Source organism: Agaricus bisporus, assembly GCF_000300575.1.
Source record: "Agaricus bisporus var. bisporus H97 unplaced genomic scaffold AGABI2scaffold_10, whole genome shotgun sequence".
Lineage (NCBI taxonomy): Eukaryota > Fungi > Basidiomycota > Agaricomycetes > Agaricales > Agaricaceae > Agaricus > Agaricus bisporus.
Genome location: NW_006267345.1, coordinates 219,134 through 240,669, shown reverse-complemented (window position 1 = coordinate 240,669; position 21,536 = coordinate 219,134). Strand labels below are relative to the sequence as shown.

Below are 21,536 nucleotides of genomic sequence, written 5' to 3'. Positions count from 1 at the left end.
TACCGTGGAATCAAGTAGCCTTGGCCGGGCCCCGGTGTGTTTTCCACCATAAGTACTGGCGTAGGGCACAAGCACACGAGCGCCAGGTCTTCGTTATGAAGCTCACTGCGTCTCTCTCCGTTGTCTCTGCGCTTGTCGCCATATGTAGTGCTGCTCCGCAAATCAAGATCGGCAGCACCACGCTCAATGGAAGAGATATCCCTACTCTCCGCCAAGAATTTTTCGGAGGCAAACACTGAATTTCCCAAGTGCATATATTCAATTTGTTGACCTTGGCTGCAGGTATACCCTATGCCGAACCACCCCTTGGGGATTTGAGGTTAAGACCTCCCGTACTTAAAACGACTCTCGACAGCGAGACCTTTGATGCGTCCGATTACGGCCCAGGCTGCCTTCAAAAGGTATTTCCTTCCAGGCACACAATGACAAACTTCTCATTATTGTTTGTCAGGCATCTGGAGCTACGCCTTTGTCTGAAGATTGCTTGACAATTAACATCCTCCGACCTTCCGGTTTACCCGAAGATGCGAAGTTACCAGTTGTATGTCCTTCTCTCATACTGACGTCGAATGATACTTACCTACGAATCCTCTAAAGTTCTTTTGGGTGTAAGCTTACTCTTCCAGTCTGTCCACAAGATAGTCTAATGTAGTTCGACAGTTATGGCGGTGGTTTCGAAGCTGGAGTTTCGTCAATATACAATGGTAGCGCCATCGTCGCCCAGAGTGCTGCTCGAGTAAGCCCTCATCTTGTAACGATTTCCCGCATTAAATTGACTCGACAAGGGAACGCCTCTCATCTTCGTCAACTTTAATTATCGCCTTGGTCCCCTTGGTTTCCCACAAGGCCAAGAAGGTCTGTTATGTTGAAATTTATCCTCTATTGTTCCCGTTACTAAACAGTGACGTCAATAGCTGATGATAAAAAAGCCCTCAATCTGGCCATCAAGGATGAAATAGCTGCTCTAGAATGGATTCAGAGCAATATCGGAATATTTGGCGGTGACAAGGAAAAGGTAATTTGATGACTTTATCCTATTGTCGTGTTTTATCTGAAATCAATCAGGTCACAGTATTTGGAGAGAGTGCGGGAGCTATCATGAATTCAATTCTTTTCCTAAACTCGCCTCTTGAAAAACTTGCTCGCGGAGCCGTGAGTTCTGTTAATTCGCAACAATTTATTGAAGTTCTAACAAAACATTCTTACTTATAAGATTCTTGAATCTGGAAGTCAAGCAACGTCATTGAACTCCTTTGCATCGCGTCGCGAGATTGATTGGCAAAATTTCGTTTCTGGTGTCGCTTCATGCGCTTCTCTGGCGACTTCAGGTCACACCTTTGATTGTCTTCAAAATGCCCCTTCAGATGAAATTCTGAATGGACTTGTCAATGCAATCAATGAGGCTCAAGAACAATTCGCATTTGATCCTACAATTGATGGTCCTGATGGATTATATCCTGATTTACCTTCAAGAGTGTTCGCTCAAGGAAATTTTGCAAAAATCCCGTTTATTAGTGGAACCAACCTTGACGAAGGTATGATGCCGTTCACGATTTTACAAAAGAATTCAAATGACGCATTGATGAACTGTAACAGGTACTGCATTCACGCCTCTGACCATCAACTCTGAAGACCAGATTCGCGCAGCAATCATTTCAAACCTCACTCCTCCTTTTGTACCAGAATATGAAGTTCTCCGTGCTGCAGACAAACTACTCGAGTTATATCCAGACATTCCTGCCCTTGGATGTCCTTTCAACACAGGAAACGAAACTTTCGGCCTCTCTAGCCAATTTAAACGAGCCGCCGCTCTAAGTATGCTCAAAACATCTTCCATTAATCAACGACACCTCATCATTGTCTTTATATAGACGGAGATATTTCCTTCCACTCTCAGCGTCGATTTTTCCAATCAACTGCCACCAAAGCGGGTATCAAAAACTGGGGGTACTCGTTTACCCAACCACAACCTGGCCTACCACCTTTCATTGGAGGTAAAACTTAACCACCCCGCTCCAATTTGACATTTACTGATATGAAATATAGTTACTCATGGTGTTGAGGTACCCTATGTTTTTGGAGCGCCTTCGGATCAATCAGCTTCATCTTTGAGAATAAGCGCATTGATGATTGACTACTGGGTTTCTTTCGCTACGAGCTTGGATCCGAATGACGGAAAAGGATTGCCACGTAAGTTTCGAGTTCCTCTTTTCATGTATCATCGGTATAAATGACTGTTTGACCTCTAGGTCCTGTTTGGGAGCAGTACGCCATTGGAGATGAGAGTGTTATGCAGCTCAATGGGGATGATACCAAGATGATACCTGATACGTTCCGCAAAGAGCAAATTGATTTCATTAACTCGATCCCCGTCGTGCTGATGCACCGTAGGAACGATAAGGTGTGAATGAATTGTTCGAAAATCTTGTATCTTGTAGTAGCGAATTATTGGAATGTATGAAATTCTGCTTGACTTGCTGGGATTTAACCAGTTGCGTTCCTTCTTGAAGTGAATAAAAGTATCTCATTTGTTAGAACCCGTTAAATTGCTTTGGGACTGTAGAAGCTGCTAGTGATATTATTCGAATACTCTCAACAGCTAACACGAGCGAATACAGGATCCCTCGATAACCTCAACAAAATGCAGCCAAGCGAGATAGTTTTTTCTGAATTACGGCCGGAAAGAAGTAGGTAGCGTGTTGCACGCAGAATAATGACATTGACACGAAGCACCCATGTGATAAGGTTTGTTTTGTTTTTGTTCTTTGATTTTAAAAAACCTGGGTGGCATGGCATATGGGGGACGTAGAACATGCATATGTGACTGGCATGAGGTGCAAGGCGACAACACGAATAGAAGACCGGCAGAACCTATATAACTAAGCTTTTACTCTGCATCGACGACCGTCGTTTGAAGACCCTACAGAAGGTGCCTGATTAAAAACCATCACTTTAGAAAAATGTAAGACTCACCTTGAAAGATTCCACGGGAACATGGGAGACGTAGGTGTAGAGTTTCTCCTTTGCGTTTTCATCATCATTACGTTTTCCTATACCAACCAAAAGAAATCAGCTTTCGCATCCTTCACATCCACATTAACATACTCACGCTCAAGCTTTACACGTATCCGGTGAGGAACAGACTTGATTCCCTGGGCCCAAACAGCCTGGTTGAGCTTGGGGTCGAGACGAACGTCGGCCGTGCCCATAGCTTTTTGAGCAAAGTCGACAACGGATTTGACGGCCCAAGGAGCACGCTTTTTGAAGGAACGGCCATGTACGCGTTTATGGAGGTGGACAGTGTATTCGCGGGTGACGACGTCTTGCAGCGCAGAGCGAGTCTTGCCGCCAGTCTGAATATCGGCATAGATGCATTAGATCTAGGAGTGTTGCAGGACGGAGATTCGGTACCTTTTTCTTGGTGTTCGCGGGGGCCTACATGTACATGTGAGTATTATACGCTAGACAACGGGAGGTACAGCGACGCACCATGTCTTGAGGATGTCAGTGTCGATGAGCAAATCGATCGTTGTTTGGTTGCTGGCGTTGTGTAAACAAAACAAGGTTTGGGAGGCTGCACAGTTCTCCGGCAAATGCCGACAGTGCATGCCGATGTGGCCAAATGAGGAAGTTAGTTTGTGCAGGTTTGTGCCTTGTTCTTGACAGCGTCTTGAGAGTTTTCTCGTGGACACTGGAAGCGTCGAAAGAATACAACAAGTCATGCAACAAGGCGGCCCCTGAAAGGCAACTCAACCAGGCCATACTATCAGTGATCAGAGGTTCGGTCACCCTCATTTGCGGAAAATCCCTCTCAACCACACTTCATAATAGTACACCACATCAATCATTTAGTGATTAATCACTGATCACTGATGGCCACGTCGAACGACGTCAATCAAAGCTGCTCGGATGAGTGGTAGCTTTGCACAACGCTGGACGGTATGACTGCTAGCCCCTGCTAGCGCATCGCGTTGACCAGTGGCGTCAGAGCTGAGATTGTCGTTCGTGACTGACCGAACCACTGATCACCGCCGCTGTATATGAACCCCGCTTTCTATCCATATTTCCCCAGCTCTAGCTTTTGCTTCTGCCACTCCCCACCCTTTGCTTCACGCCTCGCTCATTCAAAATGCGTCTCTCCTTTGCCCTCGCTGTCGCCGCTCTCGCATCTACCGTCTCTGCTAGCCTTGTCGCTCGCCAGGCCAGTCTTCCAGGTAGATCCCCCTAGCTAATGCGCCCCTTTTAACATTCTTAATCCTCCTCTCTCACAGCCTGTGCTCTGCTATGTATCACGCAAGCTGACTCTGGTGACTGCAAGGCCACCGACAACGTCTGTCTCTGCAACAAGGAACGTTTCCTCGTCTCATTCATCCGCTGTATCAATTTTTCCTGCCAGGGCGGTGACATCGAAACCGCTTTGAACGTAGGTAATCAGCTTTGTGCCGCCATTGTATGTAGTTTTTCATTTCCCAAGCCCTAGAGCAGCTATTTCGTCCTTGATGGCCATATTGAGGGTTTTTTCATTATCAGCTATTGATGTCACTGTTTAGAACGGGAACAATACTTGATCGTTTCAACTTAACAGGCTTTCTTGGCCTTGTGGGAAGCCAAGGGGACCAAGGCGATAATTAAGGTTGACGTAGATGAGAGGTGTTCCCTTGTCGAGTCAATTCAATACGGGAAGAGTTGTTATAAGATGGGGCTTACTCGAGCAACGCTCTGGGCGATGATGACGTTACCATTGTATATTGATGAGACTCCAGCTTCAAAACCACTGCCATAACTGTCCAGCTTCATTGAAATAATTTTGCGGAAAGACTGGAAAAGTAAACTTACGCCCGAAAGAACTTAGAGATATGTAGATATGTAGGTAAGTATAATTTGATATAGGTATGAGAAAGACATACAACTGGTAACTTCGCATCTTCGGGTAAATTGGAAGATCGGAGGATGCCAATAGTCAAACAATCTTCTGATGGGGGCGTTTTTCCAGATGCCTGACAAGCATAATGAGAAGTTTGTTATTGTGTGCTTGGAAGAATGGACCCAGTGATCGGATGCAACGTTTGCGTCTTCAGCCTGGCAATCATGCCACCTATAGGTGATAACAAAGGCGAGATGCCTAGACGTGAAGCTTGAAAGACCTTTTCCAAGTGGCATGCACAATACGATTAGGATCCATATTTCTTGCACCCGCAATGCTGTCGATTCCGAGTCCAAGGTTGCTTGAAGGGCCGGTTGTGTCAGCGATCATAGGACGAACGCGTATCATAGGTGAGTGAGATGACTTGAATTTTTCCAGTTCCAGCCTGGCTTAGCTTCGATATTTTATTTTCTCTTCAGTTTAGGTACAGTAAAGGCCGCTTCTGATCTTCTGGAAAAACGCAGGGATATATACTCTTAGAAACAAAATCTGATCCGCAACAAGCCCTCGAGCAACTCGCAGTGCGGGAGGTAAGGCTCGCCTCGATGCCCGAAGAGAAGCGCGTAGCAATAGAAGAGAAAGAAAAATGGGAAAAGGTCGAAGCACGGCTAGAGGGCGTGAAGATTCGCGACGACGAAACGAGGCTAAAGAAGGCAGCGAAACGAAACGAAAAGGTGAAGAGTAACAAGTCTTGGTACGTCGGACCAATTCATAAGATTAGTGATGATTGTACTCATCAATGGTCGCTGGCATTGTGTACAAGTTTGTTCCCTGGAAAAGGCCGATACTGCATGCTGATGTGACCAAATGAGGAAGTTCGTTTGTGCCTTGTGCTTGACAGCGTCTAAAGAGTTTTCGCGTGGAAGCGTCAAAAGAATACAACAAGTCATGCAACAAGACGACCCTTGAAAGGCAACTCGACCAGGCCCACTGCCTTTTGCATACCCACAGCCGCCGTATATAAACCCCCCTTTCTATCCATCTTTCCCCAGCTCCAGCTTTTGCTTCTGCCACTCTCACCCCCTCGCTCATTCAAAATGCGTCTCTCCTTTGCTCTTGCTGTCGCCGCTCTCGCTTCCACCGTCTCTGCTAGCTTTGTTGCTCGCCAGGGAGGTCTTCCAGGTTAGATCCCCCTAAGCCAATGTGCTCCTTTCCACATGCTTAACCCTCCTCTCACATAGGCTGTGCTACGACATGTATCGCGACAGCTGACTTTGGCGGCTGCGAGGCCACCGACAATGCCTGTCTCTGCAAAAATGAAAGTTTCGTCAGCTCATCCACCAACTGCATCGTTTCAACTTGCGAGGGTGATGACCTCGAAACTTCCTTGAACGCAGCTAAGCAGCTGTGTGCCGCCGTTGTATGTAGTTTTTCCATTTCCATGCGCTTCCAGCATCTGACATCAACGCGTCGTATTTGATAGGGAGTTACTCTAACCTCGACTCCTGCTGCATTGACAAGTGCCACTTCGACTCCTGCTGGTTCTCCCAGCGAAACCTCCTCCGGTGCTGCTTCCACCACGAGCGACAACGCAGCCTCAATGAAAGGTGTTAACACCCTGGCGGGTGTTGCTGCTCTTTTAGCTGCTTTTGCACTCTAATTTATAAACCTGGGTTGACAACTTCGCATTCGATGATTATTATTTTGCTTCTCTTTATTCGTTAAATAATTGGCGCCGCAATCTGTCTTCTTGTCTGGGGTTTTTATGGTTATGTATCGTGTAAAAATTATTTAAATTTATTGAAGAACATGTCAAGTGGAGCGGGAGCTGAACCCTTTTGATTTCAAATTTTCAATGTGAAAATCGTGAACAGATCAAGCTTCTTAACCCCACTCGTTTCACAAAGCAAAGTGTCCCCACATGTTCGCGTAATGGAATCAATCAAGTTTTTCGCCAAGAACATCGGCGAGTAAGGGGCTTTTTGGCAAATGCCGTCACACTTGTCGTCGTCAGGGGCATTCCTATTTATAAAATGGAAACGCCACCTTTCCCAACCGGGCGACTTGAGATAGCTTGAGATAACGAGAACTGGAGAAACCCCACAATGGCTGGCCAATGGGTGACTGATGATATGATATAAACCCACAACTACAAATTTACCATTGGTCAAATCACCGAAACTTGGGATTTGGCATTCATTTTCCCTTCTTGAAGATGTTTCATGGCAACGTCAAAGAGCATACCTTCTACTTCTTTTCCATGTCACTGCACTGTAATGGCGTTTACAGTTACTATTGTATGATGTAGTACTTCGTGCGAGGTGTTATTGTTCCAGATGATTGACATTATTCAATGATGAATTGATGATGGTTGATGGATGGATAATGGATGATCCGAATGATCACAATTGTCGCTGCGGAACTGTTAGCGAAACAGGAGCGTTATTCGAGGCTGAAGTCGTGAACCATAGCTTTTCCAAGCCAGTCATGCTTCGCACCACAGAACAGTATAAACCTCGATCTTTATTTCGGTCCAAGAAAAGAACAAGTAACGACATTACTAGTAGTACATCCATGTTTTATCTCACCGTATGATCATCCCACAACGAAGTAACCCCAAAGAGAACAACCATCGAACCAGCTATAATTTTCTTTTCAACGAGAGGAGATATTATAATCACGTTTGCACAGTGTGGAACCTAAAACGTTGTACCGCCTTTGGTATACCTGCCTTAGTCAACATCTTTCGCTCCAGAATAACCTTCGAAATTTGTTAGGTCGACCCGAAATACGATGATACAATATATATACGGTACTCTTACCTGATGGTATTGTTCATGAATGGTCCATAAACTCTTCTCCTCGTTCAAATACTTTGATAGCTGAATCTAAAGACAGGAGTTACTTATCAGAACCAAGGTCTTCTAAACTTGTTACTCACACTCCACTCGTGATTCTCTATAAAGTCCAAATCGAAGAATGTAGGCTCTTCTTCCGATATGAGGACCGTCAGATTCTATCATACGAAAAACCCTCAGTATATCAGTGTCTAAAGTCAACACTTCCACAATATTAAATCACGAACAGGTGTCTCCCGATATAGATGCGCATACATCTTGGTTGCATTGTTCTGGATCGTGTAACGCGGTTTCCTCAAATTCGGGCCTGAGAAACGTTTTTCTATATGCCACTGTACATGTATAGCATAGCATCAAAAAAAAAGACTCGTGGTCAAAAGAGAAGGTATGGAGTAATATCGGAAAGTTGGACTAACGATTGTATAATCCTTCTCATGAGATCCATGTGGCGTCGGTAGAGTCACAGTCAAATTCGATCCGACGAACAAAGGAAGACCTTGTTGATGACCTTCTATATTCTTTCCTGAAGCTACACTTTGAATGTGATAAAATCCGCAGCCAAGAGCCTATAGTAGAAAAACCGTTCATCGTATCAAGTTCAACGCGTTGGTGACATTAAAGGTTACACGCTCACATATGTCTGTACAGAGATACTGCCAAAAAGGAATACCAATCGCAGTAACGCCGTCAACGAACAATCCTGGGCCATCGGGTAAGTTGATTTTCACGGCCAGTACTAGGCGGGCTTCAAGGTGGGCGGAAAGGAAAAAGTGTCTTCAATCAACATTTTCTGCACTTCAATTCACGAGCCTATAAATATAAAATACTCAGTAGCACCTTTCCAGAAGCAAAGTAACGCACGTAAAATAACTTGACAGTTGAACGTTGAGGACGGAGCAGGAGCAGAAATACAGTATAAATGCGGATATTGACTCGGAGATTCTCCTGCCTCGTTTTGAAGGCTTTAATGCTAAATGAACCGACAATGAGGTGTTTACCTTGGGAATGAAAAGTTAAGTAATTTCACGATCCAAAGAATTCTTCAAGATCATCACTAGAACGCGGATGTGGAACTGGAATGGTGAGCGTGCAATTTACCGCAACACCCGCTGTGCGTCGCTGAGACTCTTATAAAGTTAGAGACTAACGAATCGAGTATAAGTGAAGTTTGAGCTCAAGAGTCCGGTAATGGAACTCTGAGGCTTGAGGCGTTCACGAGGCGGCAAATTGAGATTCAAGGATCCGTGCGGCTGTCTAATGCATGACGAATCGCGAAATCGTTCTGAAGCTTATATCAACATAATTAAGCGCCAATAAATACCTCCAAAAGGATTGGTGATTCTTTGGTTGTTTACATTGGAAATATAACAGTTTATATAGCTTTGCTTTCGTGTCGAATTCCAGTTAGATGAGGGCTGCGAACTTTCGAGGTTGATATATATGGTCTTCACAGTTTCGGCTGATAAGTCTTGAGAGATCGGTCAACAATCTCGGTCATCCCAATAAGCGCCTCTTCCTGGAGTGTGCGTCCGACAACCTGAATGCCAACAGGCGCATCCTTGAACTTCTCCGGACCATCTGAATATTGAAAAATTAAGCAAGTGAACTTATCACCGTCACCTGTAGGTCAACTTACAGTACTCCCAATTCGTTCGGTCGTCTTCATTGTAGAACGAGCTACGTTCCCGCTTTACATCTAGGACAGGGTCAACCGTCGTCACCGGGATGGTGATAGCTGGATAATCGAGTATGTTCCAAACAGTCGTGTAAACTGCATTCCTAAATCACGATGGTGTCAATGATACGCCATCGAATGACAATCAACAGTGAACTTACCTATGCTGCCCATGGGGCATAGCAGCGTATGGTGCTACAGGTGCAATAATTGCATCTACAGGCCGTCCTGTACCGGTTACGTTCGCAGTTTCCCGCCAGTGGTCCAAATATTCCTGCCTCAGTTGACGTTGAAGGACATTAACTTGCCAAAATTCAAACGCAGTGAGGTTGAGGGCCTTATACCGGGAGGGTAGTTCAAAGAGATTTTCAAGGTCCTCAACTTCAGGACGCATGGTAGTGATAAGATGTTCGCCTGAAAGGGAAGTGACAGCCAGCGAATCTTGCTTCCCTACAGAACCCCATAGTTTGCTCTGTGAAAGTGGGGATCATATGAGAGAAACTGAGTTTCAATTGCTTGTCACATACCGCGACGTTGTTTACTTCCGCGAGTCCAGTGGGATCCCAGTCAATCACTGATACATATTATATAAATGAGACGGGAAACGTCACAATGAAGATAGTTACCTTTATGCCCAGCTCGAGTTAATGCGTCCCTCGCAGTTTCTAACGCTCTTAATACAGGAGGATGAGGCCTAACCATGCCGTCGTCCCAAAGAATTGCGAAACACAGCTGTTTACCGCCATTATGATCGCAAAGTCTATATTCATCCTCGTTCCACTTTTTGCGAATGACCAAAGGATCATACTGCCAAGGTTCTTTGGAAATGACGCTTGATATGAAAGTCTTCACGGTCTCCAATGAGGTTGTTAATGGACCCAAAACCGAATAAACCGAATTCAGGCCTTCCAACGAGTTGACGTTTCCCGCGTAAGGTGTTCTATGGTAAGAAGGGCGCATGCCATAGAGCCCATTCAAGCCGGCTGGAATGCGGATTGATCTAAAACAGGATTCAGCGAGACGTTGATAAGATGACCCCTAATGATGATGGTACTCACCCGCCGATATCTGAGCCCACGCCTATAACAATCCACCTAAGGACTTGCCGGCAAAAATTGATCTATGTGTAATCACTCACCAAGCGGACTTCCTCTTAGAGCTTTTGGGGTTTATAATGAGTTTGGCGGCTTCAGTGCGACTATAAACGTGGAGCACATACCGACCAATGCCCCTTCGCCACCCGACGACCCACCAGAAGTGAGAGCGCGATTGGCCGGATTGACTGTTCTTCCGAAAATGTGATTATAAGTCTCGGGAAACTATCGGGTCAAGTATCAGCCAAGCCTTGACAATGTGTGGGATAAAAGTTCATACCATGAGAGTTTGAGGAATATTCGTCTTCACATAGAACACAGCTCCCAATGACTCGAGAGTATCTACGAGAACGGAATTCTTTTGCGATGGTTTATCTATCCAGGCGACGTAACCTATTGGTTTTATTTCAGCACGAAATTAATTGTAGAAGGGCGGAGCACCAAAAGTTTACCCATCGTTGCATCGAGTCCTTTGACGCATAGCTGATCTTTCAACGAAATAGGAAGACCTGTATTTTGATCATGGTCAGAAACAGAAAAAAGGGACGAATGTATAATGTTATCTTGACCATGCAACGGCCCGACCACCTTTCCAGTTCGTTTGAAATAATCATCAAGTTCAGCCGCCCGAGCAAGTCCTCTTTCGATAAAGATCTCAGTGAGACAATTAACCTTCCTAGATCGTAAGTCCCTTCAACAACGAAAGAAAGATCAAGACAAGACATACCAATTGATGAGCAATAACCGCCCTCTTCGAAAATGCCGTAGTCACTTCCACTGCCGACCAAATCCCCTTGGCCAAGTTAGACAATATGGCTTCAACATGCGACTCTGTAATCTCTATTTCTCTCGAAGACAGCAAACCACAGGTCCTCGGGATATCAGTCACATTCAGTTGATCCTTATTAGGCGGGTTTCTGAGGATCCATTCCTTCGGAATCGAATCGAGCTGTTGTTGTTTCTTCGCCTTAGCGCGGCTTCGCCAGTCTTGAGTTTGAGAGGTCATGGTGGGATATCGGAAAGGATGAGGGTATCAAGAGTGAGAGTTTAGAGCACTTCGTTTTAAGCTTTTAGGCTAATCCGGTACGCTATGCCGGTACATACGCTATAAGGAATGCAAGAAAGCAGGCGACTAGTCACATGTGTACTTCAGTGTGAACAGAAAGGCAACATTCTAGGCTTACTCACCGTTGAGCGTCTGAGCCCGGAACCCGGAATCCGTCAAGGAGGAGCATTATAAGCCCTCGCGACGGGTCTCACGGTTTCGAAAAAGTAAGTGCTTTCGAGGCCGCTCCTGATCGACTACCTGATCGGAGTGCTCCAATCGGCTTCCTCGTCGAGTTCCATTCTATTCACATATCGAACAAATTAAAATGACAAGCAGTAAAGGGGAAAGGTATTGATGAGAATATCCTGACGTGTCTACAATACGAATAGCGATCAGAAAAGAGAAAGATAAGAAGAAAAACACGCCGAAGCAACCCCGCAACCTTCATAGATCACGAAAAGGTAGCAAAAACCCTCCCCCCTTCACACACACAAACAGAATAGAGAAGACGGAAAGGAGGCGCTATGTCCGCAACCATGCCGTTTTTGCAATCTTCTTCTGTTTCTTTTGTTCTTTGAACCGTTCCTTATATTCAGAGAAAGAGTCAGCGCCAAAATAACGAGATTCAAGATAATTAACACAAAACGACATACCAAATCCTTTTTCGTTGGTCTCTTCCTCTTTTTCCCATTCCCGTCCTCCTCCTCCTCTTTGTCATCCGCAATTTGTTGTTCCCAAGCATTAACATCAAAATAGAACTGACTCATCCTCTTCATACGTTCATACTCCGATAAATGCCCAGGAGTTCTAGCATCGGGTTTCGTAAAAGCACCAGTACGGGCATTGAATTTCGCTTGGAAAGTCGGTATAGGACCGCCACTTGCAGATGTAGTGGCCGTGACGAGTGCAGGATCGAGATGTGCCAGGGATGGATCAATGCCTTGGGCAAGCGCTGCAGCTTGTAAAGCGTTATATGGCGCCGGCGTTGAAGTGGATGAGGAGGGCGTTTCTGAAGTATCGGGATCGGAGTAGACTCCTTGCCCTATCGGGGATGGTGGAATAGTCGAAGCGGCGGCGGCGGCAGAGGTTGCAGAAGACGCAGAATCCGCCGAAGGTTGAAGAGGATTCGTCCAAGTCGTCTCTCCAGTCTGATTATTATAAAAATAATACGCGTTATACTGGGGCGCGAATACGGCTTGCCAAGGCTGAGGCTCTTGCTGAGCAGAACCAGTAGCGGTGGTATCCTCGTTTCCCTCTGGAGTAGTTGTTGTTCCACTGCCTGAAGCATCGTCGGATGTACCCCCTTCGCCGGCTACCGAGTCGTCCTCGGATGATGTCAATTTCTCCTTGCCTTTCCCTTTTTCGGATTCAAGAAGAAGGGAAGCTTCTTTTGTATCACCATCATCGTTGGTGTGAGTGTTATCGACAACCTCGCGAGCTGCGTTTTCTGGTGAGCTGGTCGTCATAATGAAGAGAGATGGAAAGAATATACGTAAAGGAGATAAATGAAGCGTGGTGATAGGGAAGTTTCATACTCCGCCAATATACCGAGTGTCGGAGTTCAAAATTCTATTTGCCGCACTAGCCATGGCACCCTTGCCCTTCTGCTCATGATCAACGTCTGGTGAATGCATCTTGAAAGAATCCGAAATTAAATTAAGAGCAAGCGAGCGAGGTCAAGGTTCACAAATAACAAAGTAAAAAAGAAAATAAGCCAAAAAGGGAGATAAAAAATGGCAGAAAGCATATGCAATCTCCCTCCCGTTCAGCCTAAAACCCATTTTTTTTCTTCCTCCAACCCATCGCTCTCCTTTTTGACAAGCCTCAACCTGCTATACTCCTGCTGCTCCTCCCGCCTCCACACAACTGAACACCTGCCAGCAGACTTTCGTACTCCTAAACTTGTACACACCCGAGACGACGAAGAAGTGATGAGAGGGTAAAATAATGTTGTGATATTATGGTAAGCGTCGTCATCGTCCTGAGTGGTCAACGGGCGGGGAAGTCTTATAGCAGATCGCCAAGAGCTGCCATTTCGGGACCACCACTCTCCCTCATACCGATCTCCCAATCTACATAGACAACGGCATGAGCATCCACACTTGCACAAAGAACCTTAATACTCACAGCTGTAGATGATGGTAACAGCCATCAAGATACCCGTTCCACTTCCAATAGCACCCATCAAATCCGCGGCTACAGAGAGTAATCCAAGCATCGCACCACCGAATGCGGCGGCGGTGGGGATAACACGCTTGAGCTCCTTGTACATGGATCCCTCACGGTGGCCGGCCATGACCTAGAAATGAATGAGAAGATGAAATAGATCAAAGCGCGAAGAATGTACCATTTGTTGATCTTTGAGCTGTTTGGCAACGTCACGGGGACCAGAACCAGAAACTTCAATCCAAGTCTTAGAGAACAGCGCGCAAGCGGATATGATGAAAAGGATGTAAACAGCAGTGTGAATGGGGTCAAGGATGGCTTCCTTCATGGTATGAGGGGGGGACATATAGTAAGCAACTCCAGATACTGCGCGAAGTTGAGGTGAATCTTCCATGGGCTGAAATCCAAGTTAGAAATGTGGCAGCACTGTTGGTATTATCGGAGCTTACCTCCCAGACACCAAGGAGACGAACGAGTAGATTAGCAGGGAAGCGAGTAGCGAGCATTTGCGAAACAATGAAGACATTGGAAGTGAGAGCGCTCTCGAGCATGATCGGCATGTTGGAAGTGTAGAAGAGCTTGACTGGGTAGCTTCCCCTCTGTCCCCTGAACCTGTTGCTCTTGACGGGAATTTCAATCCTGAATCCTTGGAGGTAGATGACGACAACGAAAATAACGATGGTAGCGATGAGATTCATCACATTAGGCAGTCTCTCCCTCCAGAAAGCCTCACGAAGTGCACGGCCTTTATCATTCCAAGTGAACAATAAATGGAACAGAGCGACGATAGCGCCTTCGAATTCTGGACCACGACCAATGTTGACGGTGGTTGGTGAGAAAGCTTTCCAAACAATGGATTCGCAAATGTTGGTAGCGATGAAGAGGGAGATACCAGAGCCGAGACCATAACCCTTCTGAAGAAGTTCGTCGAGAAGGATGACAATCAAGGCGGCGGCGACGAGTTGAATGATGAGAAGAAGACAGACACCAGCGCCAATGTCCTTAGGTTGACCATAGAGACCTGTTAGGACATAGACAGTTGCTTGACCAAGGGAAATAATGAGGGCGAAAACTAAAAAAGACGGGTGAGTTGCCTTTTCGCGTGACACGTCAGAAGTCGTGTGTACTAACGTTTCTGGGCACCAGAGAACAAGGCGCGATCTTCCTTGAGACTAAAGTCGACGTCGATGAGGTTTGCACCGGCCAGAAGCTGCATGATCATTCCTGAAGTAACAATGGGACTGATACCGAGTTCCATCAGTGTCCCTCGATTAGAGGCGAGGATGACACGCATCCAATAGAGAGGGTCCGAGGAATCAGAGGACATGATACCATAGAGCGGCACCTGCGAGCAGACAAGGAAGATGAGGAGGGTGACGGCCGTCCATAGCACCTTTTGGTTGAAGGGAACCTAGAGGAAAACTCGTTTGTAAAATGAGTGAAACGACTGCTGGAAACGCGAACCTTGCGGTCTGGAGACGAGACTTCAGGGAGAATTGGCAGGAAAGGACGGACGAGATTGAGAAACCTGACTGGAGTACTGTGAGCTGGGCGAGAACGCGCAGGAAGAGAAGGAAACTTACAGCCGCTCATTGTTGGACGAGAGAAAGAACGAAATGCGAATTATATTTACTTATTTACTTATTTTGTTGGAGACGTGGCACTTATATTACGTAATCTGACAGCATATGTTGCCAAAAATGGAAACTACCTTCGCGATCACTGACATGTCTGCTAAAACGAAGCCGGTCATTCGCATCCAAGAGCTGCCTGACCAAGTGTTAATCGAGGTCTTCCGCCATGCGACCTGGGCGCCATATGGCATCGAGTTCTCAGATCTCGTCTTGAAGAGCATGCAGAGCTCACGAACGAAGCGGGTCACGAAAGAGTATCGCCTTTCGCTGGTGAGCGTAAGATCGCTGCTCTCCTGGGCTTATAACGAACGAGAACGTCGTTAGGTAACCAAGCGATATCTCATCCGAGTTTGCAAAAAATGGCGTAGACTCGCTTTTCTGTTCTTGTATGAATGGATTCTCGCCTCCAGAGCAGACCGTCTGTCGAGCCTGCTTGCCACCCTCGAATCATCAAATGGTGACGAGGCTCGCGTTGGCTGGTGTACCAAACGTCTTGACATAGACTTGGGTCACGAAACTCTGACCCAGTCCCTGAAACTCAACATTGGCGATGCCATTGTAAACATCCTTCAAGCCCTACCGAACCTCGAGGTTCTTACTGTCGCCGACTGCGATGATCTATCCTGGATCTCTCATTCTTGGTGTTCCAAGCTCATATTTCTCAATTGTGTTCACAGTATCAAATGTGACGGCATCCTTGATCCACATATCTGGACATCGTTTATAGAATCTCATCCCCGGCTTGTGGGCGTCAATATATCTACCAAAAAACCGCCGCCCTCCCATTACAATTCATTTACTCATCCCCTTGAATCTTGGACAACGTCTGAAATCAGCCCTGTACCTATAGACGGGACGTTTACATCTCTACGTCGACTGTGTATCAACCTCGAACATTACGATGGTCCGCGACGGTACGACCGCCTTATCTCACGTCCCATGTTTTCGTTGGACACACTCCAACTCAACGTGTTTAAACTCAAATTCCCAAACGAGCTGATTTTGAATCCTGTTCAATCGCTGTTTCAATTTTTGCCCAACCTCCGGCGGATTAACCTGGTGCTTCCTGTATGGGTTGAGGGTTGGACAGGGGCCAGACTGCCTCCAACAGTGGAGGTTTTGGGTGTGCGGGTTGTTGCACACAGGCCGAAGAAACGAGAGGCGAGACGGTTCCTGGAGGCGTTGAGCGTGCACGGACTGCCCCCAGTGCAGCTGATGGACGCGAGAACGATGGACGGAATACTGTTGCACCGAGAGTATCTAGCGAAATGCAGCTGGGTGCTGAATTGGTGGCTGGGCCCGGACGGGCAGGAGTATGTACTTAATACTTAGATAATCAATATATGTTTGAATCTTGATATGTTCGACGCCTCGCCCGACCCGCAGAAAATTGCGCTTACGTGCCGGTTCAGTAGGCCTTCTTACCGCAGAATCACAAATAGTCGCTGACTGGCCTAGTCCAACATGACCAGTGGCTCACAACGCACATCGATCCTTCCTGGTCGGTCCGCCAACTCAAGCTCTGGCTTATCCACCGCCTCTTCGCCATCCCCGTGCCCCAGCGCATCTTCTCGCCACCGTCGTTGTCGGGCAAGGCACCAGAACGTCCGCCGTCTCCAATCACGTTTGCACCAGATCCACGCACTCGACCAGCTAGCCCTATCATATTCGCGCCTCCTCAAAAGAGCGGCTTTTATGGCAGCGCTTCTGGAAGAGGGTGGCTGAGCGATACAGACGAGGAGCTGTTCAGTGGTGACGACGGTGGTCCCTCGAGTTCTGCTACACTGGCCAAGAGAAAGTCGAGGATGATGACTATAAACGTCGGCCCTGGTAGCTCTCACAGCGATTCCGAATCCACATCACACATTCCCTCAACACAATATCCTCATTCACCGACAACGTCCACGGCCGCTGCGAACCCACCATCCCCTGCCCCAATCTTCAATCCAGACATCGATAAATTCCCAGGAGGAATCAACTCCTCTCATTGGACTCTAATACGTTACTCTACAGGTCAACTTCTCCCAGATGACGATCCTCTATCATGGTATGATATCCTTGAAAACGAGCTTGTCGAACTGCACGGTCCAAGCTTCCCTTCCACACACATGTTGTACGAATATCAAGTCTGTCATCTCTGGAATCCCGAAAGACATCAAGAACGAGAAAGACTACGGGGCAAACTCAAGAAACGATTCGAATTGGAAATCGCCAATAAACATTTCTCCAGGGATAAGAACAAGGAAAGGGATAAAGGCGACTCTGCTCGAGCGGCGTACCTGACACAGGTAATCAAAGCCATGAGTATCGATTCCCACACTGGCATAAACCTCGGGCTGGTCGAGTACTATGGAGAGCGACTCGCAAAAGCTAAAGTCAAACCTTCTTTGACGAGGATACCCCGCTCTATCGATGTCTATGTCCAACCGTATTGGGAGGGTTGGGTTCGCACATTGAGGATCGTTTATCGTGGAAATCCGCATGAAGTTGCTTTTCTAGCGGCTATGGGTGGCGGTATTGGGGGTGCTAGCGGTATTGTTGGTTCTGGTGGTTCTGGTGGTTCCAATTCGGCGGCGAATCAAGGAGCCCAAGATTCTTACAGGTTTGGGACTGGTCCCATGCCGAATGGTTACGGTATCGGGCCTCAATTCGGCCATTTTAATCCCGGAGAGAAAAATCCTCATTTTCCTTCAAGTGGAGATTCAGTCAGGGGTGCAAATCCCGGGGATTCCAAACTCTTACGTGTGGAATGGAGAGAACGATGGGTCAAGATTCAAGACGGATATCTCATCGTCCTTAGGGAGTCAAATGTATGCTAGATGCACAGTCTTTCCGAACAAGTGCTGATTTCTTGTCTATAGAATGAAGATGCAACTCACGTTCTTCCACTTAAAAACCTCAGTTCACTCACGGATACCCATCATCTCGTTCGATACCTTCCTTTTTCCGGTTTCAATCCTCCCCTGGATCATCCATCCGTAAATCAAGATATAATAATTCCAGCTATAAACCTTCCCATTTCTCGTCCACCACGTCCTTCACATGGGTACTTTGACGAATCTTCGTCTGATGAAACAACTCACAATCGACATCATCGTAAAGGACTACATGCGTCTCATGGGTCTTTAGCTCATCACGGACAAGGTCATCATTCGTCAGGAAGCTGGCCTGGTGGTGGTGTTGCAGGTGCTATCGTTGGAGGTGGAGCTGGAGGAAGTGAACGAGGAGGAAAGGAATACAATTTTGATTTCCGGGATGCGAGTTCTTTGCGTCAACATATAAAAGTCAGAGAACTAACACCTCTAGTTGGGTCGCGCTTCGATCCTACATATCTTCCTATCACCAGCGAAGAACAAAAAGCTTCCGGGCTTCGTGTTGTTTGTTTGCAATTCCGCAAAACGACAGCATCTTCAACCACGACTACCACGACTCGGTCCACTGGTGGTGGTGGTAGCGTTGGCGGCGCTGAATTTTCCAATAGTCGCAGAAAATCGAAATTGGAACAAGTTGAAGAACGTGAAAAGCGGAAGGAAAGAGAACGTGCAAAGGAAAGTGAACTTGATCCTTCGACACTCGCGTTAGAAGATATGAAAGAACGAGCAGGTGAATGGGGTGGTCTTCGATCAAACAATCCTTTTTGGAAATGTCCCCCACGATTCCGACGTGAACCTACCTATATCTATCGTTTCAAAACTCGAATGCGAATGCGTTACAGTCGGAATACCGCAATCACTCCTACTACTACGATCTTTCCTTCGACTACTGGATCAAGGAGACGAGGAGCTGGGACGAAGAGTCGCGAGTCCTCTGGTGGCAAAGTGTCGAATCAAGATTTTTTGTCAGTTGGGGGATCTCAACACCATCGTCGGCGGCATCACCATCATCGTCAACAGCCTTATCGTAAAGAACGAGTGTATCAAGAGAGAGATCGACGGCGTCATGAAAAGGAGGGCATGCTTACCGCACAATTTCTCGGTGGTGGAATACCAGCTGAGGAGAAGGAACGAAAAGCTGAAAAGGCGAGGAGGAAACAGGAGAAGCAGGAGGAAAAGGACAGGTTGAAACATGAGAAAGAGTCGCGTGGAGGGAGTGGTTCTGGTGGTGGTGGAAAGGAGAAGGATTGGAAGTTGGGTGCCCTTAATGTGGACTTTTGGAATTGGGGGAAGAAGAAGAAGAAGGCAAAGCAGGAGAAGCAAATGAAAATGAGGTTGGAAGAGCATGAAAGGCAGATTGAAGAACATTTTGCTGCTGCTTCGGCTTCGGCGTATAAGATTCCACGAGCTGCTTCGGATTCGGTTACGACCATTGATACAAGCCTGGCGGGTACTATTCCCAGTTCGACTGCTATCGGGTCTGAAATTGGTGTCAGATCTGGTGGTCCATCTAGTGATGAGGATGGGGTAGAGTCTGTACACTGGGATCGTGGGAGGAGTGAGACGAGTAATGTCGAGACTACGGAAGACGATGATGAAGACGATGACGATGCTTCAGAGGACGATGACGAGGAAAAGGAAGTTAGGGACGAGGAAGAAAACGATGGCGTACCGGAACCCTATCCGGATGCAATCCCACACGAAAGTTCTCCAGTTCGGGATGACGATGACGATGACGATGACGATGATGAGATCGAATACGCCGACCAGCCTACTGCTGATTCCCCGGACCCTTCCATTTCATCAATATCTACTCCCGGAACCCTTTCACCTAGCGGGAGTGGTGAAAGCCTTCTTACTCCTGGTCCTAGTAGTGTCTCGAACGTGGTCGTTCAAATTGAAGTGGACAAACGCGTCGAAACTGAAACTGAGACTGAAGATGCCAATCAAAGGAGGAGTAAAACTGTCACTTCGTCGTTCAAAGGAAAAAAACCTCGACGTTCGTCTTCGTCAAATAATACCACAGACCGACAAAGTCAACAACATGACTTATTCGAGAGGCAGCAACCCGGTCATCGCTTGGTTGGTCAACTTCATACATCCGATGATGAACGGAATGAAATTGGAGGTGCTGAAGAAGAGGATGACGGGAGCGATTTGTCAAGTCCTGTGTTTGCACCAGCTCCAAGCACACGCAAAGTTTCTTCCACCTCGAGACATAAAGATCATACGGGAAGCGTTTCGTCGCGTAAGTCGTCGACGTCTTTTGATGCAAGTTTTGAATGGTCTACGACGGGTGATGATGAGACTGACGATGATTTAACTTTTGATAATGAGTTACCGGATTTTAAGAGGTCAGGGTATCGGTATGGGTTGTACAGTAATCGGAAGGAAGGAGAGAAGATGAGATATCGGAGGGAGAAGGAAGAACAAAGGGAGAGGGAGGCGAAGATTAGGGAGCAACGGAAGTTGGAAGAAAAAGAGGTTTTGTTGGAAAAGGAGAGGATTGAACGGGATCGTGAGAGGAGGGAGAGGAGAAAAAAGGAAGAAGAAGGTGAATGGGTTTGTTTGGATCTTGGAAATGATTTTGGTGAGTTTGTGTTGGGCTGATCTTTTAGTTTTGACCTGTGAGCACTAATGTGAATGAATATTATACAGCTTTTGGATCGTTTTTGAGAATTGTACATCAACATTGTCCGCATCCGATGAAATCCACTTTCTTGGAACGTATGGTGGGAGGACCGTTTAATGACAATCCACCACCACCCCAATCGTCTGCAAAGAAACCACCTACCTACCTTCGATCGATTGTCGAATCCGATGATGCGCCCGAACCTCCCGCAAAGCCAGAAACCACACCCTCCCGAGATCCAACGAAGTCATCAATGCCTCCATCTACTCAATCCTCCTCCCGCTTAACATCTTCACACTCAGAGGATTCTGAAACTGACTATGTGACTCCACTTCTTGGATATGGTGATCCTCGGTTTCAATACCCATCTCGAACTTCAGCAACATTACCATACCCTGAATGGCGATTGAATGCTCTTCGTAAAGCTCAACGTGCTGGAACGGGTGATGTAGGTAGAGCCATGGAGATGTTAAACTGGGGTCGTGAAGATCCTGTTATTTCTGGTGCGAGTGGTGTCGTGCATGGATTTGAGAGACCAGGTTTCCAGGCTTATAGTGGTGGTGGTGGGAAAGGAAAAGAGAGACGAAGGGAGAGTGGTAGTGGGACAGAGGATAATGTTTCGAGTTTGGGAACGATTGGACCGATGACGGTGGGGAGTACCGGGACTGTTAATGCATTGCCGCCATCGCAAC

The 21,536-nt window shown here is 46.8% G+C and overlaps 9 protein-coding genes across 9 annotated transcripts; 4 read left to right on the top strand and 5 right to left on the bottom strand.

The window, feature by feature from the left end:
- Positions 1-52: 52 nt before the first annotated feature.
- On the top strand, positions 53-2,407 carry AGABI2DRAFT_209388 (hypothetical protein; the record flags this gene model as incomplete). The annotated part of the gene is made up of 13 exons (XM_006455034.1): positions 53-228; positions 283-401; positions 452-541; positions 598-608; positions 661-736; positions 786-855; positions 915-1,015; positions 1,066-1,152; positions 1,214-1,535; positions 1,597-1,815; positions 1,872-1,994; positions 2,047-2,190; positions 2,250-2,407. The coding sequence occupies exons 1-13, from the start codon at positions 96-98 to the stop codon at positions 2,405-2,407; spliced, it is 1,653 nt and encodes a 550-aa protein (XP_006455097.1). The 5' UTR covers positions 53-95.
- Positions 2,408-2,653: 246 nt separating this feature from the next.
- AGABI2DRAFT_138375 (hypothetical protein) lies at positions 2,654-3,532 on the bottom strand. The gene is made up of 5 exons (XM_006455033.1): positions 3,490-3,532; positions 3,412-3,435; positions 3,110-3,353; positions 2,974-3,050; positions 2,654-2,920 (listed from the first exon to the last, which is right to left on the bottom strand). The coding sequence occupies exons 1-5, from the start codon at positions 3,490-3,492 to the stop codon at positions 2,888-2,890; spliced, it is 381 nt and encodes a 126-aa protein (XP_006455096.1). The 5' UTR covers positions 3,493-3,532; the 3' UTR covers positions 2,654-2,887.
- Positions 3,533-3,666: 134 nt separating this feature from the next.
- AGABI2DRAFT_194775 (hypothetical protein) lies at positions 3,667-4,801 on the top strand. Its single transcript, XM_006455032.1, has 4 exons — positions 3,667-3,779; positions 3,832-4,214; positions 4,272-4,450; positions 4,531-4,801. Exons 2-4 carry the CDS (start codon positions 4,130-4,132, stop codon positions 4,630-4,632), a joined length of 366 nt encoding a protein of 121 aa, XP_006455095.1. The 5' UTR covers positions 3,667-3,779; positions 3,832-4,129; the 3' UTR covers positions 4,633-4,801.
- A 954-nt stretch (positions 4,802-5,755) lies between these two features.
- Positions 5,756-6,711, top strand: AGABI2DRAFT_194774 (hypothetical protein). Its single transcript, XM_006455031.1, has 3 exons — positions 5,756-6,046; positions 6,106-6,284; positions 6,348-6,711. The coding sequence occupies exons 1-3, from the start codon at positions 5,962-5,964 to the stop codon at positions 6,522-6,524; spliced, it is 441 nt and encodes a 146-aa protein (XP_006455094.1). The 5' UTR covers positions 5,756-5,961; the 3' UTR covers positions 6,525-6,711.
- Positions 6,712-7,459: 748 nt separating this feature from the next.
- AGABI2DRAFT_180292 (hypothetical protein) lies at positions 7,460-8,497 on the bottom strand (the record flags this gene model as incomplete). Its single annotated transcript, XM_006455030.1, has 7 exons — positions 8,357-8,497; positions 8,139-8,288; positions 7,950-8,054; positions 7,806-7,880; positions 7,687-7,752; positions 7,592-7,625; positions 7,460-7,515 (listed from the first exon to the last, which is right to left on the bottom strand). The coding sequence occupies exons 1-7, from the start codon at positions 8,429-8,431 to the stop codon at positions 7,460-7,462; spliced, it is 561 nt and encodes a 186-aa protein (XP_006455093.1). The 5' UTR covers positions 8,432-8,497.
- Positions 8,498-9,029: 532 nt separating this feature from the next.
- AGABI2DRAFT_209382 (hypothetical protein) lies at positions 9,030-11,520 on the bottom strand. Its single transcript, XM_006455029.1, has 12 exons — positions 11,219-11,520; positions 11,061-11,163; positions 10,944-11,000; positions 10,772-10,884; positions 10,617-10,716; positions 10,536-10,556; positions 10,456-10,477; positions 10,024-10,397; positions 9,925-9,971; positions 9,559-9,869; positions 9,359-9,501; positions 9,030-9,300 (listed from the first exon to the last, which is right to left on the bottom strand). The coding sequence occupies exons 1-12, from the start codon at positions 11,495-11,497 to the stop codon at positions 9,170-9,172; spliced, it is 1,701 nt and encodes a 566-aa protein (XP_006455092.1). The 5' UTR covers positions 11,498-11,520; the 3' UTR covers positions 9,030-9,169.
- A 247-nt stretch (positions 11,521-11,767) lies between these two features.
- AGABI2DRAFT_194771 (hypothetical protein) lies at positions 11,768-13,042 on the bottom strand. The gene is made up of 2 exons (XM_006455028.1): positions 12,193-13,042; positions 11,768-12,124 (listed from the first exon to the last, which is right to left on the bottom strand). The coding sequence occupies exons 1-2, from the start codon at positions 13,003-13,005 to the stop codon at positions 12,062-12,064; spliced, it is 876 nt and encodes a 291-aa protein (XP_006455091.1). The 5' UTR covers positions 13,006-13,042; the 3' UTR covers positions 11,768-12,061.
- Positions 13,043-13,161: 119 nt separating this feature from the next.
- Positions 13,162-15,311, bottom strand: AGABI2DRAFT_194769 (hypothetical protein). The gene is made up of 7 exons (XM_006455027.1): positions 15,289-15,311; positions 15,170-15,237; positions 14,837-15,116; positions 14,155-14,777; positions 13,887-14,102; positions 13,667-13,838; positions 13,162-13,611 (listed from the first exon to the last, which is right to left on the bottom strand). Exons 1-7 carry the CDS (start codon positions 15,296-15,298, stop codon positions 13,547-13,549), a joined length of 1,434 nt encoding a protein of 477 aa, XP_006455090.1. The 5' UTR covers positions 15,299-15,311; the 3' UTR covers positions 13,162-13,546.
- A 5,281-nt stretch (positions 15,312-20,592) lies between these two features.
- On the top strand, positions 20,593-20,926 carry AGABI2DRAFT_194768 (hypothetical protein; the record flags this gene model as incomplete). The annotated part of the gene is made up of 2 exons (XM_006455026.1): positions 20,593-20,804; positions 20,872-20,926. Coding segments are annotated over exons 1-2 (243 nt in total), but the record flags the coding sequence as incomplete, so codon positions are not given.
- Between the last annotated feature and the right edge of the window lie 610 nt (positions 20,927-21,536).